Source organism: Dama dama, chromosome 7 (assembly GCF_033118175.1).
Source record: "Dama dama isolate Ldn47 chromosome 7, ASM3311817v1, whole genome shotgun sequence".
NCBI lineage: Eukaryota > Metazoa > Chordata > Mammalia > Artiodactyla > Cervidae > Dama > Dama dama.
The window spans coordinates 29,545,962-29,562,440 of NC_083687.1; the positions used below are offsets into that span (position 1 = coordinate 29,545,962).

The following is a 16,479-nucleotide window of genomic DNA, read 5'->3' on the forward strand; positions in this document are numbered from 1 at the left end:
GTAGCTTGCCTCCAAAAGGACCTCAAAACTCATTTTTGCTTAAATTATCAGCCATTATAGTGTTGTGACTCCTTAATTGAATAACACTAGTTCTTTCATCTATCCATCCATCCATTCAAGTTTTAAACATTATTGAGGGCTTATGATTTGTCAGGCACTGCAGGGTAGATCCTCTTATTCTCATTTTCAAATGAAAGACTGAGAGAGGCTGAAGGATTTTCTGAGGTCCAAAGCTTATAGTAATAGAGGATGTTGGTTCAAGTTAATCTTTGCTGTTCATCATGAGCTTGAGTGATTTTTTTTTTTTTGTCTATACATGTCTTTTCATCCCACTTAAAATTCCTTGAGGTCAGGCTATCTTATACATCCCCCCTGGTGGACAAAATCATCTGCTGTGTGGTAAACATACTACAGAATTGTTGATGGACTGCTCATATGGGCAAATCCTTGCTACCCTTCTCTCAAAGATGCTTCACCCCCTTCCCAAACCCAGGGGAAAAAAATCAAACAGTGACCAAGCTGAATTCATCTGAAGGAGGATAATTTATTTAAGTTAGTTTGGCTCTGGTTCACAATTTTGTCTTCATTTTCTATGTTGGAGTCATTAGAAGCCCCTTCAATCCCACCACATCTCCCTCACCACAAATCAGGGCAACTCAGAGATAGCTTTCTTGGCTGGGAGACCCGTTGGCTTCTCCTGTTCTTTTGCTTTCTCTTCATACATCAGAATCCTGGTTGAGATGAGAAGAGACACGGGGGTCAGAGGACAGTCTTCTCCAAAAGAATAAATCTTAGTGCACTGTGAAAGTCCAGAAAAGGATGAGGGTTGTAAGGGTAGGAAGAGAAGGAGAAAGGACAGGAGTGAGAGTCCTGTGGGGACCAGAATCGTGGATGAGAATAGGATCTGGGAAGGGTCTCTCAAAAGATAGAAGAGAAATTCATGCTGGATTATGTGTAGAAGGTGAGCCTGGGGATGGAGGCAGGAGGAAGAGAAAACAGTTAAGTATAGGAGAGGCTGGAACTGGACTCTCACATTTTTAGAATGGCAGATCTCTTGCCCAACATCATCTTGAGAAAGTCAGAGTAGCTGAAAGTCTCCCCAGAGCCACTGGATACCTCCATGATTAATTTCTTTAGCTCCAGGTGGGTCTTGGGGACCCCAAGTTTCTCCATCATTCGCTTCAGGGACATGATATCTGGAGGCGCAGAGGATGGGGGTGAGAAGAGGGAAGCCTCTTTCTCTCTCTGTTACCTCCACCTCCTCATTACCATTCCCCATCCTACTCTGGTGGAGAAGGAAATGGCAACCCACTCCAGTATTCTTGCCTGAAGAATTCCATGGACAGTGGAGCCTGGCAGGCTACAGTCCATGGGATCACAAAGAGTCAGACACGACTTAGCAACTAACACACACACACACCCACCCACCTAGGTCACTGTTGTCTCTCCCAAACCTACAGTCCATGGGATCGCAAAGAGTCAGACACGAGTTAGCAACTAACACACACACACACACACACACACACACATCCTAGGTCGCAAAGAGTCAGACACGAGTTAGCAACTAACACACACACACACACACACACACACACACACACACACACACACACACACACACACACACACACACACACACATATCCTAGGTCACTGTCGTCTCTCCCAAACCTACAGTCCATGGGATCGCAAAGAGTCAGACACGAGTTAGCAACTAACACACACACACACACACATCCTAGGTCACTGTCGTCTCTCCCAAACCACTGGAAATGGAGCACTGTAGGAAAGACCTCCCTCTTCCTAGATCTGCACACTTCCCCCAAATCACCCTTTTCTCACCGATACCTCCGTCTTCATTCAGGTCAAACTCCATGTATTTCTCTGGACGAGGGGAGAAAGCAGAGAGGGTCAGCACTGGCTGGAGGGTCACAGGCAGAGGCAGGGCAGGGACGGAGAAAGGGGTTGCAGATGGGAGAAGAGGAGGAGGAGGTGGGGCAGGTAGAGGAAGCAGGGTTCGGGGAGCTGAGGGGCCCTGTTACGGTGCAGGGAACTAGAGAGGGTCATGAGAGGGACAGCCCAGGGAAGGGACTGTTACTAGGGTGGCAACAGAGGCCACCTTCCTTTTTCCCACCTCAAAAGTAGACTTTGTGTGCTTCCCTGGTGGCTTGTGGTAAAGAACCGGCCTGCCGAACGCAGGAGACACGGGTTCACTCCCTGGCCCAGGAAGATCCCATATATGCCACAAAGCAACTAAGCCCGACCGCCACAACCACTGAGACTGTTCTGTAGAGCCCAGGGAACCGCAACTACTGAAGCCCTCTTGCCCTCAAAATGAGAAGTCCATGCAGCACAACCAGAGAGAAGCCCCTGCTCCCCGAAACTGGAGAAAAGCCTCCTGAGCAATGAAGACCCAGCTCCGCCAAAATAAATAAAAATAAATAATAAATAGATAAAATTATTTTAAAAAATTGACTTTGTTTCTTCTGTCCTCTTTCTTCCTGGAGAAATCCTACCCTCCTCACCCCCTTCTCCACCCCTACAGCCGTCCCCTCACTCTTAAAGGCTTCCAGTTTGGAGGGCAGGTCCTCATCACTGCTGTATTTGGGATCATCCAGGAATTGCTGTGGGGGGAAAGCAAGAACCTGGGTAGGGCCCCGCCCTGAACCAACACCACCATCCACCCCACCCACTGCCCTGGCCAAGGCCCTTTCTTTTACCTGGTTGATTTCATTGAGTCTCTCTTCCTGCTGGGCCTTCAGCAGCCCAAAGGCTTTTCCTCCTGAAGGAGCGCAAAGGTTAACGTAGCCTCACCCCCACCTTCCTCTCCTCACCCCCAAGCTCAGCCTGAAGCCATTACAGTTCTGCTTTCATAGGCCAGCTTCCCAGCGCCCCAACCCAGTACTGTCCAGCTCCTTTTTCCCATTTTAGAATCCTGCCTATTCCACCTTCCCTACCCTGTAAATCCCTGGTTTGGCTCATAGCTCAGCATGTGCTGGTTGAGATGCTGGAGGAAACAACCCAGACTGGATGCCTCTCTGTCTGTCAGCTCCCCTCTCCCATCAGCTTCCTGGAGGCCTGCCTCCCAAACTTCCCCTTTCCCCTCGTTCCCTCCTCCTCTAAGTCTCAGGCCTCACTTCCTCATCAGCTTCTGCTGACAGTAGCACCCAGGAAAAAGGGGGAGTGGGGCCTGGAAAGGAGAGGAGAAAACAACATTCTTAATTCCTCTAAAGGAGAGCCCAGGGTGTACATGTAAGAAATGTTCTGATAAACCATGGGGGAAGGTCTGTAAGACCCCAGGGGCATTGATTCTCAGGAAGAGAGGATCTCTAAACAGGTCTGGAGTGTCAGGTGGCTGAGGCCCAGGTTTCACAAGTCTGGACACGCAGGTTTAGATAGGAAGCTGAGGAAAGGCGGACTAAATTTTTCTGTACTCTGGACCGGAGAAGAACCTGAAGTCACTAGCAGATCTGGGAGGGTGGCAAGATGGGTACAGGGTCTGGAAAGGGAGAGACACTACACTTCCGGCCTGGTGGCTCCACAGAGGCACTTGGAAATACGGAAGTGTCTGACAAGGGAGTCTTAGTTTGTTTGCTTTAGGACATGCAATGTAATCCCTTCATCTTATCTCCTTTGAAATTTTGAGTGAAGTCTACAGATCTCTGAAATTTGAGAATTTAAGTAGATTCTTTGGTGGGAGAATTCCCTGATGATTCAGTGGTTAGGACTCCAGCACTCTCACTGCCACGGACCCAGGTTCAGTCCCTGGTCGGGGAGCTAAAATCCCACAAGCTGTGTGGCACAGCCAAAAAAAACCAGTGGGTTCTTTGGAGGCCTGTGGTGCTGAAAGAGTGTTGGTGGATACAAGAGCCAAGGGTGAGGCTGACATTAGGGGTGTGAGGGATGCTGGTCACTGTGGGTTCGACAGAGTGAGAGTAACTCCCCACTCCTTACTCAACAGAGTGGGCAGTAGCCCTGATAAATGCCCTCCTAGGCACACTCCTTTGGGCTAGTGGCTCTAGGGGAGACGAGGACTGTGCGTCCCCCTCACTGAGACACTTCTGTCTAAGCTCCCTGTGCAGAGCTCTAGCCACAATTTTAGCGTTGATGGGCACACCTTTCCTTTTCTTTGCCCCCAACCCCCACCCCAACCTATTTCCCCTTCTGCAGAGGGAGTTTTCACTTATCACTGCCCTTGCCCTGACCCATATGGGTTAGGGAGATGCTGGAGAGTTCTCTGGCCTCTTGAGTTCCCTTTATTGCTGCCTCTTCCTCTGCAGAGAAGACTGCAAACCTGCCCTTCCGAAGGTCTCGGTGCCTAGTGGGGGAAATCCATTTTTTAAATTCATACGCTCATTCAACAAATGTTTATTGAGCACTTACTATATGCCAGGTGCCTTGCTTGGCCCAATGAGCCAGGTAAATGTAAACTCTGGTTCTCATGGACAATCTAGGAAAGACAGATAAGAAAAACAAGTATGTCAAAGATAATAGGTACCTATGGAGAAGAGAAAAGTAGGGAGGGGATAGGAAGGGCTGCGTGGATTGCAGATTTAAATAGGGTGCTCAGGGGGACTTCCCCGGTGGCCCAGTGGCTAAGGCTTCGTGCTCCCAATGCCAGGGGCCCAGGTTTGATCCCTGGTCAGGGAACTAGAACCCACATGCCACAACTAAGAGTTCTCATGGTGCGGTGAAGATCGATGAGCCTGTGTGCCGCAACTAACATCCGGTGTGGTGAAATAAATAAATATTACTTAAATAAATAAATAAGGTGCTCAGGGAGGCTTCCCTAAGAAAGTGGTATTTGGGCAAAGATTTCAAGCAGGTGAAGGAACAAGCCTCATGGATATGTAGGAGAGGAGCACTTCAAGCACAGGGAACAAAAAATGCAAAGGTCCTAAAGCGAGGACATGTCTGGATGTCTGAGTATTCGTGAAGCAGCAGGAGGCCAGTGTAGCTGGAGCCGGGTGTATGAGGGGAAACAGAGGCAGGAGATGAGGCCAGATTGCCTACGGCCTTGTAGGCTGTTAGGAAGAATCTGGCTTTTATTTGGACTGCGATTGCCTCCCCTAGCTGTCTTTCCCTGAAGGTGACTTGGCAGACTACCAAGGTGAGATAGAGCTGAGATGCTGAGGAAAACTTCCTAGGAAAGAGAAAGTGACAGCTGCTCTGACCATGGGACAAAAGAACAAAGAATAACAAGATGCACAAATGAGTGAAACTCAGTGTCAACACAGATGTGGGAAAGCCTGTGAAGAGCAGCGATGCAAGAAGACACCTCCCACCCAAACCCAGGGACCTCCGCCCACCCCACCCCACCCCACCCTCCACAGACCACAGACAGTCTGCAGTCAGAGCTGAAGGGGAGGTGGGGCCTCTGGGCAGAGAGCTGCCAGGGAGCCAGGAATCCACCTTGAACCCAGAAATAAGGGAAGTAGGTAACTTTCTGACAGTGAGGCTGCAAACTCTCTCTCAGCAGAGGCAAGCAGTCTCCTTAAAGCAGTGGCTCTCGATGAGTGGTCCTTCCACCAGCATATGTCAGAAATGGATCCATCCCAGACCTACCGAATCAGAAACTCTACAGGTGGCATCCAGCAATAGCCTTTCAACAAATGCCTCAGATGATTCTGACACACACTCAAGGTTAAGAGCCACACGCTCTGAAGTGACTGAGTGACTCCCACAGCCTGCAGGACTTGCTGTACTCACCAAAGGTATAAACGTGGCTGAAGTATGCAACATTGGGCAGTGGGGCTGTGGGTCTTGGAGGCAGAAAAAAGGAAGAGTCTCCAAGGCCAAAGTTGTTAGTCTTCAGCCAAGCAGTCAGGGAGAGAATGCTGAGCTGGCTCAGGAAATGGCCCTCTAGAACCCTGTGAGGTTAGCATCCTTTATGAGCCTGGTGCCTTGTTGCTAAGGGGTAGGGGGGCCTTGATATGGTTCCACACTCTGCAGGGGAACTCTTGTTAGAACTAGGGTCCCTGTGTACCTCCACAAAAAATACAGTGGCCAGAAAGCTTGTCTGTGTGTGTGTATGGGGGGTGACATGGATGTCTTCTGCTTGCCCCCTCCTTTTTCCCTCTCCCACTCTGTTCTCTGTCCCAAGAGACTAACCTGTATAGACTATGTCAAGGGCACCTCTGACTTCTAGCTGTTTTGGCCGATGGGGAGCCTGGCAGGAAAAGAGCAGGGCAGGAGAACATTAAGTTAAGGGTATTCATTCCTCTGGCTCCTTTCCTACAAGGTCACCTCAGGCTGGCTGACACCTCCATCTATGGGCAATGCTCCCCTCCAGGCAACCTGCTCTACATGACTCTGTCCTTTTCCATGTTTCAGAAGTCCAGGGAATAAGTCTCAGGAGGTCTGTGGATTTGGAAAAGATAAAAAGTATATCCTCTTCTCACATCCAGCATCACATGTGTCACCTTGTCAAAGACCACTTCACAATTTAAAGCTATTTTTAAAATTAATTAATTGTGTTTATTTTGTTGCCCCAGGCTTTTAGTTGCAGCACATGGGATCTGGTTCCCTGACCAGGGATCAAACCCGTGCCCCCTGCATTGGGAGCACAGAGTCTCAGCCACTGGACCATCAGGGAAATCTTTAAAGTTCTTACTCAAGCCAGCAACAACGTCTTTTACACTGTATATCTTTATTAAAATCTAAGTTCAACTTGCCTGCATTTTAAATCTCTTGTCTTATCATGTGGTAGTAAGTACATGGTTTATTCTATCCCAATATTTATTGATATTTTGATAACTGAAACTTAGTGTAATGATTTTACTTTGTTATGTATTTTTTAATTTTATGTACCAGAATGCCAAAGATATTTGTGGCACAAAATAAGTTAGAACCTCTGCTGTGATCTCTTCCCTGCTCATCCCTTTGGGCCGGGGTCGCAATATCCCTTGTGATTCCCTAAACCCCTCTGTGCTGTGTTGTGCGTAGTCACTCAGTTGCAGACAACTCTTTGCGACCCCATGGACTGTAGCCCACCAGGCTTCTCTGTCCATGGGGGTTCTCCAGGCAAGAATACTAGAGTGGATTACCATGCCCTCCTCCAGGGGATCTTCCCAACCCAGGGATCAAACCTGGGTCCCCCTCATCATAGGCAGATTCTTTACCATCTGAGCCACCATGGAAGCCCCTAAATCCCACTACCCCTTTGTAAATACACTATCTTCTCAAACCCCACTACACCCTTGTAAATAAACTATCTCCTCAAATTAATCAAATTTGAGGATGTGATTTCCGGCTGGGACCCTGAATGATGTGTGTGTGTGTGTGTATGTGAGAAAGAGAGAGAGAGAGTTGGGGGGACTGGGAAGTAACGGGTCTCTGGTCTCTGCAGCCTTATTTCTTATTGTAAATAAACAAAAGGGCATCCTGGTGTTTGCACCTGACAGGGGAATTGGTTAACAAAAGGCTTTCCCTGAGGCCAGAGAACAAGTGAGGATTCTGAGCCGACAGGGGACAGCTCCATAGAACCATAACCAACTCACCAAGGTTGCTACTGCCAAAGCCTTCTCTTTTCTAAAAAGCCTCCTTGTGGAGCTTTGAGGGGAATGTGGCAGCAGTTTATTTCTAAATTTCTCTTCTCGACACCTGTAAAGAGATCGGAAACACACACACATACTACATTTTCAGTGAAGCTAGGAGATACAGAGTGCCTACAAGTTCCAATTTATGCATCTGTGTGACCAAATTCCCCACTGAGCAGGCAGTCCCAGGCGTCCTTCCAGAAAACCAGGTGAATAGGGAGGGTCCCAGTGACTGCTTAAAAAAAAAAAAAGCAAATATTCCTTCCTGGGAGGAAAGGCCTAACCCCTGGAGAGAAAAGCTGAGAGCAGTGCTGACTGAGCAGATTAAATACCAGTAAAGGTGGAGACAGAGTGCTTTTGTTTTTTAAAAAATATTTATTTGTCTGTGCTGGGTCTTAGTTGAGACACGTGGGATCTTCAGTTTTTGTTGTGGCATGTGGGACCTAGTTCCCTGACCAGGGACTGAACCTGGGCCCCCTGCACTGGGAGCGTGGAATCTTAGCCACTGGTTCAGTTCAGTCGCTCAGTCATGTCCGACTCTTTGCGACTCCATGGACTGCAGCACGCCAGGCCTCCCTGTCCATCACTAACTCCCAGAGTTTGCTCAAACTCATTTCCATCGAGTTGGTGATGCCATCCAACCATCTCATCCTCTGTCGTCCCCTTCTCCTCCTGCCGTCAATTTTTCCCAGCTTCAGGGTCTTTTCCAATAAGTTGGTTCTTCGCATCAGGTGGCCAAAGTATTGGAGTTTCAGCTTCAGCATCAGTCCTTCCAATGAATATTCAGGACTGATTTCCTTTAGGATTGTATGGTTGGGTCTCCTTGCAGTCCAAGGGACTCTCAAGAATCTTCTTCAACACCATTGGACCACCAGGGAAATCTGGGAGAATGTTTTAAAGCACCCAAAGGGACCCCGAAGCAGCCGATCTCAAAAAGTGTCAGAAAAATTCTCCTTTTAATATTAAGTTCATCACCTTAGGTGAACTTGGGAGATGGCAGCCTGTGAGCTCTTCTGTGAAATAAAGAAGCCTAAGGTTGGGGGTGGTCGGTAAATTCTTGCTTAATTTGGAGAGGTTCTCAGAGGTCATGGAGGTAGTGGCTATACAGAGGTACCAAATTTTAAGGAAATTTTGCCATTGTTATGGCAAAAGAGGGGCTTCCCTGGTGGCTCAGATGTAAGGAATCTGCCTGCAATGCTGGAGACCTGGGTTCAATCCCTGGGTTGGGAAGATCCTGGAGGAAGGCATGGTAACCCACTCCAGTATTCTTGCCTGGAGAATCCCCATGGACAGGGGAGCCTGGCAGGCTACAGTCCATGGGGTCGCAAAGAGTTGGACACGACTGAGTGACTAAGCACAGCACAGGGCAAAGAGAAGGAGTCCTTGAACTTGTAAATCTGGAAAGCCATCCTGCCCCCTGCCCCAAAAGTCCTCCTGCTAATAGCTTAGAAGAATCTAGCTCTTTTTTTTTTTTAACTTAAAAGTTTCTCTCTGTTTTTTTGAAAGACATTTATTTTTAGCTCTATTGGGTCCTTATTGCAGTGTGAGGGCTTCTCTTGTTGCAGAGTACAGCACAGACTGTAGAGGGTGGTCTCAGGAGTTGCGGTACCTGGGCTTAGTTGCTTCCACATGTGGAATCTTTCTGGAACAGGAACCGTGTCCCCTGCATTGACAGGCAGATTCTTAACCACTAGACCACTAGGAAAGCCCTCTAGCTCATTTGGATGAGTAACAAAAAGAAATGACCAAAGCTTCTGTTCAATTAACCATGAAAAAAAAAAGGTAAAGAAGAGGAACACAATTTTCCAAAAGATGACAACACACCAGAAATGTATTGCCAAAAGCAGGTGGAAATTGTTTCCCAAAATTCATCATGAATTGAAAAACAGCAAAACTTAGTGTCGACTTCTAGCAGTGAAGGAAGGACACATGTCAGAAATGCAAGTAAGCCCGGAAAAGATGATGGGTAGCATGGGGTATTAACAGGAACAGGAGGAGAGGTGTAGAAGGGAAAAAAAGACAGTCATTTCAAAAATATACACTAAATTTAATGAAAGAAGGAAACATTTTATATACAGTCCTGATTTTTTAAATCATAAATAACTGTTGTGAAATATTTTCTATTTTAAAAATCTGAGTCGTTGTTTATCATGAACAGCTTTTGTAAAATGCTTTAATTATCAAACCCATGCCCCTTGCAGTAGAAGCAAGAAGTCTTAACCACCAGGCCACGAGGGAATTCCCAGTTAAGTTTTATATTATTTAGTAAATTCTGGTTTTAGGTTTTTTAGGTCTGTTTTCTGACCACTAGGAAAACAGAAAAAGTTTTGTGGTGGTCAGAAAACAGAAAAAGTTTCTCAACTTACTTCACAAGACTAATATAACCTTGCTCTAAAAGCTAGGCAAGGCTTTTGAGAAAGAAAAATTATTAAACAATTTCCTTAATGAACATAGATGCAAGAAAAAATATTAATAAAGCTGGTAAAGAATCCGCCTGTAATGTGGGAGACCTGTGTTCAATCCCTGGGTTGGGAAGATCCCCTGGAGAAGGGAAAGGCTACCCACTCCAGTATTCTGGCCTGGAGAATTCCATGGACTGTATATAGTCCATTGGGTCCCAAAGAGTCAGACACGACTGAGCGACTTTCACTTTCAGGATAATTTTTATATGATTGGAGTGACCTCTGTTTTGATGGTTTTATAGCTATCTGGGCTTGGTGATCTTTTTGGTGGTTAAATTTTAAATTCAAAATTTAATGTCTGATTCAACTTCTTGAATGGTTTTAGGTATATCAGGCTTCCAATTTTTTTGAGTCAGTTATGGTTATATATTTTTCTAGAAAATTATTTTATCTTATCAAAATTTGTAATATAAATATCTAATGTATCAGATATTGCATTCCATATAAATTATTTTTCTGTATGTATATGTATGCCTTTTCTCTTCATTCTTTACCAATTTGATGGGAGATTTTGTAATATATAGTCTCTGTAAATATGTATTTTTCTGCTCTACTGTTTCTTTGTTTTCTAGTTCATTAATTTCTAAAAGTGTATTATTTCCATCCTAAATTTTGGGTCATTATTTTGTGTACTTTTTCTAATTTCTTGAAATATCTGTTCAATTCATTGATTTTCAAACTTTCTTTCCTAATCCTCACATTTACTTTCTTCCATGGATTGTTTTAGCTACATCTCACAGCAGTTTAGATAGGCCGTGTTTTCAACCATTCAATTGAAAATAATTTTTTTTTTTTTTTGCTATGCCTTACAACTTGTGTGATCTTAGTTCCTGGATGATCCAGACCCCAGCAATGAAAGCACTGGATCCCAAGCATTGGACCACCAGGGAACTCCCATTCAAAATATTTTAAATTTCATTATATTTTCTTTTAACATTTTAATTATTTAGAAGTATGTTTTTAAAGCTTATAAATATATTAAAAGTGCATTTTTTGAAAGGAAAGTTTGCCTTCTTTTTTTAAATCTTTACTGAGTTTGTGACAGTATTACTTCTACTTTATGTCTGGGTTTTTGGCCATGAGGCATGTGGGATCTTAGCTCCCTGACCAGAGATTGGTCCCACACCCCCTGCCCTGGAAGGTGAGGTCTTAACCACTGGACCACCAGGGAAGTCCCAGAAATGCAGTTGTAAATTTGCCAAGCCCATGATAAATATTCTTTGTTATTATTTTATGTTGTCATGGATGTTGGTCAGCAATTGTGTTCTAGATGATTTTGATTCTTTTTTTTAACATCTATCTGTGTACCTGAAAATAATGGATATTTTCTTAATTATTCTAATATTCTACGTAGTCCCATTTGATCAAGCTTGTTAATTGTCTGTTTCCACTCTTTCATGTCTTTAGTAATTATGTGCTTGTTTGATTTATCAGTTTCTGACAGATCTAAGTTAAAGTCTTCCTCTAATATTAATTTTTTTAAAAAAGGAATCCTTACACAAGAGTCTTCAGGCACCCAGAAGTGGTCCCAGCCAGCTAAGTGGCAGAGTTAGGAAAGGCTTCTCAGTGGGGGTGGTGGGGGCGGGGTGATCAGTCCCCAGAGGGAAAGGTGAGCACTTTGCCACCCTTAACTCATTCTCCCACTCAAAGGTAAATCAGGGAGAAAGAGGGTGAGAGGTGGAGTAGGAGAAAGAGGTGTCCTGATGGGGAGGGACAATGTGGAGAAAGATAGGAAAGTAGGAGATGCAGCATGCAGGTAGAGAGATAGGGAAGACACCAGTGATATTAATAAAGATGGTGAGGCAAAAAAAGAGTTGTGGACAGAGACATATGAGAGACAAGGAGAGAGGTGAGAGCAAGATCAGGGAGGATGAAGATAGGGTGCCTAGCACATGGAAGGCACTCAGTAAAGGCATAGTTGAAGAGATAGATGAGCCTTGATACTCAGAGAGGGAGATGTGGAATGGATATTGTGAAGAAACCCACTGTCCATCAGAGAAGCAATGTCCTAGTTTCATCTTGAGATGATGAGGGCCTTAGCTAGAAATGAGAACCAAGAGTCAGAGAAAGATGCTTAGCTATCCCAGAGGCTGAGTGGTTAGCACTTGGGGATTGTTTGGATGGGGAAATGGAAGGAGAAGGCAGCATAGGACATATCCCAGGATTTTGCTTTGAATGTCTGGGTAGATTGTGTTTCCATTCACTGAGGTGGGGAACGTAGAAGGCTGACCCAGTTTGGGTGGACCCTAATGATTTTGAAATGCCTGTGGAACATTCTGGGGGAGATGTCTAGAGGGCAGTTAGATATTCTGGACTCAGATTTCAGAGAAAGGTCTGAGGCAAAGGTTGCAGATTGAGATGGAGATATAGGTTGAGAATAGCATTAGTTAAAACTGTGGCTATGCCATTCCTTTCTCTAAGGGATTTTCTGAAACCAGGGGTCAAACCCTGGTCTCCCAAATTGCAGGCAGATTCTTTACCATCTGAGCCACCAGGGAAGCATCTTGAGAGAACTGCCTAGGTAAGCCCATGGTAGATGCTCAGTTAGTTGAATGAAAGTAGGAAAAACAATCCAAAAGTCTACCAACAGGAGAATGGTGTGAAAGCACGTGTGGCGGGTACAGGAGCTGGGAGGGACTCAGGTCTGGCTGCTTTTGTGTCCTTGAGAAAGAAGAGGTAAGATGGAGAAAAGATCCAAGGTATAGGTCATATAGAGTCAAGGTGATAGTTGGAGTAGACAAGGCAAAGCAACTGTGAAATTGGTGTATTGAAAAATAATTGGCAAGTTATGTGCAAGAATGTTCACAGGAGATGTATACATAGTATCCAACAGAAATAACCTAATACATCATCAAGTGAATGGATAAACAAGCTGTGATACATCCATAAATGAAATATCACTCAGCAACAAAAAGGAACAAACTACTGATATACCTGGATCAACACAGATGAATCTCCCAGGCATTATGCAGAATGGAAGAAGCCGGATACAGGAGTGTACGCTCTATGGTTCCATTTGTATGAAGTTCAAGAACAGATTAAACTGGGACTTCCCTGGTAGTCCAGAGGTTAAGAATTTGCCTTGCAATGCAGGGGACTCAGGATCGATCCCTGGTCAGGGAACTAAGACCCCACATGCCTCAGAGCAACTAAGCCCATGTGCCACAAGTACTGAAGCCCATGTGCTCTGGAGCCCTCGATCAGCAACTACTGAGGAGGTGCACCACAACTAGAGGGTCTGTGTGCTGCCAGAAGGATCTGGCATGACACAATGAAGACTCGACATAGCCAAATAAATAATTTTTTTTTTTTTTAAGAACAGACTAATCTATAGGAGTATAAATCAGTAGTTGCTTCTGGGAGAGGAAAAGGATTGACCAAAGAGGGGCATAGGAGAATTTTCTGGGGTGATGGAAATGATCTGTGTATCAGTTGCAGTGCTGTTTACATGGGCTCATATCTTTGCCAGAGGTCATCAAACTCTTCACTTAAGATCTATGTCCTTTACTGTAGTTGCGGCTCGTGGGCCCTAGAGTTCGGAGCTCAGTAGTTGTGGTGTATGGGCTTAGTTGCTCCGCAGCATGTGGGGTCTTCCCAGACCAGGGATCAAACCCATGTCTTCTCCATTGCAAAGCAGATTCTTATCCACCGGAGAAGTCCTTGGACGGAATTTTTTCAAAAGAAACGTTTACCAGCTACTCAAGAAGAAAGGCAAGAAGTATGAATAAAAAAGTTGTGGAATGGATGTACAGATATCTCTGGTTTGATAAATCTGACAGTGGTCTGCCTTGAGGGTGGTCAGGGCCAATAAACTCCCAACTTAGAACAGGAAAAGAGGTGAAAAAACAAACTCTAGGAGTTGGTGATGGAGAGGGAAGCCTGGTGTGCTGCAGTACATGGGGTTGCAGAGAGTAGGACAAGAATGAGCAACTGAACTGAACTGAACTTTACTGTATATATTTATATCTGTATATAAAAATATCATATACATGGACATTAAGTCTTCTAGAGAGATGACAGAGGTTGAAATAGAAAGCTGGAAAGCCAGAGGCCTGCTCTTGGTGAATGTGGGGGACTTGGACCATGACAGCGAGAAGGAAAGGCAAGAGACTTCCCTGGTGGTCCAGTGGCTAAGACTTTGTACTCCCAATGCAGGGGCTCAGGTAGGATCCCTGGTCATGGAACTAGATCCCACATACCTCAACTAAAGATCCCATGAGCCACAACTGAAGATGCTGTATGCCACAACTAAGACCTGGTGCAGCCAAGTAAAAAAAAATTTTTTTTAAAGAGGCCAAAGGTGGGGTGTACCTCTGAGAAGTCATGGTCAGAGATTGAGAGTATAACCTGGGAGCCATTAATTGGTCAAAAATATTTATAAGGACTTGACTGGAGGAGTTGGAACAGCATGGAACAACAGACTTGTTCCAAATAGGAAAAGGAGTAAGTACATCAAGGCTGTAGATTGTCACCCTGCTTATTTAACTTATATGCAGAATACGCCATGAGAAACGCTGGGCTGGAGGAAGCACAAGCTGGAATCAAGATTGCAGGAGAAATATCAATAACCTCAGATATGCTGATGACACCACCCTTATGGCAGAAAGTGAAGAAGAACTAAAGAACCTCTTGACAAAAGTGAAAGAGGAGAGTGAAAAAGTTGGCTTAAAGCTCAGCATTCAGAAAACTAAGATCATAGCATCCAGTCCCATCACTTCATGCCAAATAGATGGTGAAACAGTGGAAACAGTGGCAGACTTTATTTTTTTGGGCTCCAGAATCACTGCAGATGGTGACTGAAGCCATGAAATTAAAATTACTTACTCCTTGGAAGAAAAGTTATGACCAACTAGCCAGTATATTAAAAAGCAGAGACATTACTTTGCCAACAAAGGTCCGTCTAGTCAAGTATATGGTTTTTCCAGTAATCATGTACGGATGTGACAGTTGGACTATAAAGAAAACTAAGCCCCGAAGAACTGATGCTTTTGAACTGTGGTGTTGGAGAAGACTCTTGAGAGTCCCTTGGACTGCAAGGAGATCCAACCAGTCCATCCTAAAGGAAATCAGTCCTGAATATTCATTGGAAAGACTGACATTGAAGCTGAAACTCCAATACTTTGGCCACCTGATGCGAACAACTGACTCATTTGAAAAGACCCTGATGCTGGGAAAGACTGAAGGCAGGAGAAAAAGGGGACGACAGAGGATGAGGTGGTTGGATGGCATCACCGACTCAATGGACATGAGTTTGAGTAAACTCTGGGAGTTGGTGATGGACAGGGAGGCCTGGCATGCTGCAGTCCATGGGGTCACAAAGAGTCAGACACAACTGAGCGACTGGACTGAACTGAACTGAACTGACTGACTGGAGAAGTTACTCACGTCTCACCCTTGCCGGGAGAAGGCAATGGCATCCCACTCCAGTACTCTTGCCTGGAAAATCCCATGGACGGAGGAGCCTGGGAGGCTGCAGTCCAAGGGGTCGCTAAGAGTCGGACACGACTGAAGCGACTTAGCAGCAGCAGCACCCTTGCCAACACTAGAGGAGGAAACACTAAGTGAGATGGGGTCACTTGTGCTATGATTCCAGAAACTCTTCTGTTTTTTCACCTCTTTTCCTGTTCTAAGTCGGGAGTTTATTGGCCCTGACCACCCTCAAGGCAGACCACTGTCAGATTTATCAAACCAGAGATATCTGTACATCCATTCCACAACTTTTTTATTCATACTTCTTGCCTTTCTTCTTGAGTAGCTGGTATAAGTTTCTTTTGAAAAATTCCATTCAAAGACTCCCTTAGTGGATAAGAATCTGTCTTGCAATGGAGGAGACACAGGTGTGATCCCTGGTCTGGGAAGATCCCACATGCTGTGGAGTAACTAACCACAACTTCTGAGCCCCAGTTCTAGGGCGCACGAGCCGCAGCTACTGAAGCCCGTGCTCCTAGAACCTGTGCCCTGAAACAAGAAAAGCCACCACAATGAGAAGCCTGCACACTGCAACAAAGTGTAACCGCTGCTTGCTGCAACTAGAGAAAGCCTGCAGAAAGCAACGAAGACCCAGCACAGCCAAAAGTAAAATGATTAAAAAAAGAAAAATTCCATCCTTGAGTTTGCTGAGCTAATTAGCACAGGTTAAAGTTCTTTAGAGGCTCTCAGAGTTATTGAAAAGGGTCCTTAAATCCACACATACACCGGGATTTATTCTAGATGGCCTTTAAAAAAATCCAAGTACTGTCTTCAGAATCCACATTTTGGGATATTGGAAATCTTAGGTAGTAAAAAGAGGTGGAAAAAGCAGAAAACCTTTGAGTTCAGGCCCAACTGTACCACTGGTCATTCTCGCCCAGGACTGGGAGGGAGATAAAGGGAGATAACATACAATGACCCTCTGCTACAGTGGGGTCTGGAAACCAACAAAAGCTACTCCCATTTTACAGATGTGTAAGTAGTGGAACCATGATTCCCATTTACGTTACC

The 16,479-nt window shown here is 45.2% G+C and overlaps 1 protein-coding gene across 1 annotated transcript; it reads right to left on the bottom strand.

Moving 5' to 3' along the window:
* Positions 1 to 524: 524 nt before the first annotated feature.
* On the bottom strand, positions 525 to 3,111 carry AIF1 (allograft inflammatory factor 1). Its single transcript, XM_061147100.1, has 6 exons — positions 2,957 to 3,111; positions 2,720 to 2,781; positions 2,557 to 2,623; positions 1,842 to 1,883; positions 1,034 to 1,196; positions 525 to 731 (listed from the first exon to the last, which is right to left on the bottom strand). The coding sequence occupies exons 1-6, from the start codon at positions 2,979 to 2,981 to the stop codon at positions 647 to 649; spliced, it is 444 nt and encodes a 147-aa protein (XP_061003083.1). The 5' UTR covers positions 2,982 to 3,111; the 3' UTR covers positions 525 to 646.
* Positions 3,112 to 16,479: the final 13,368 nt, after the last annotated feature.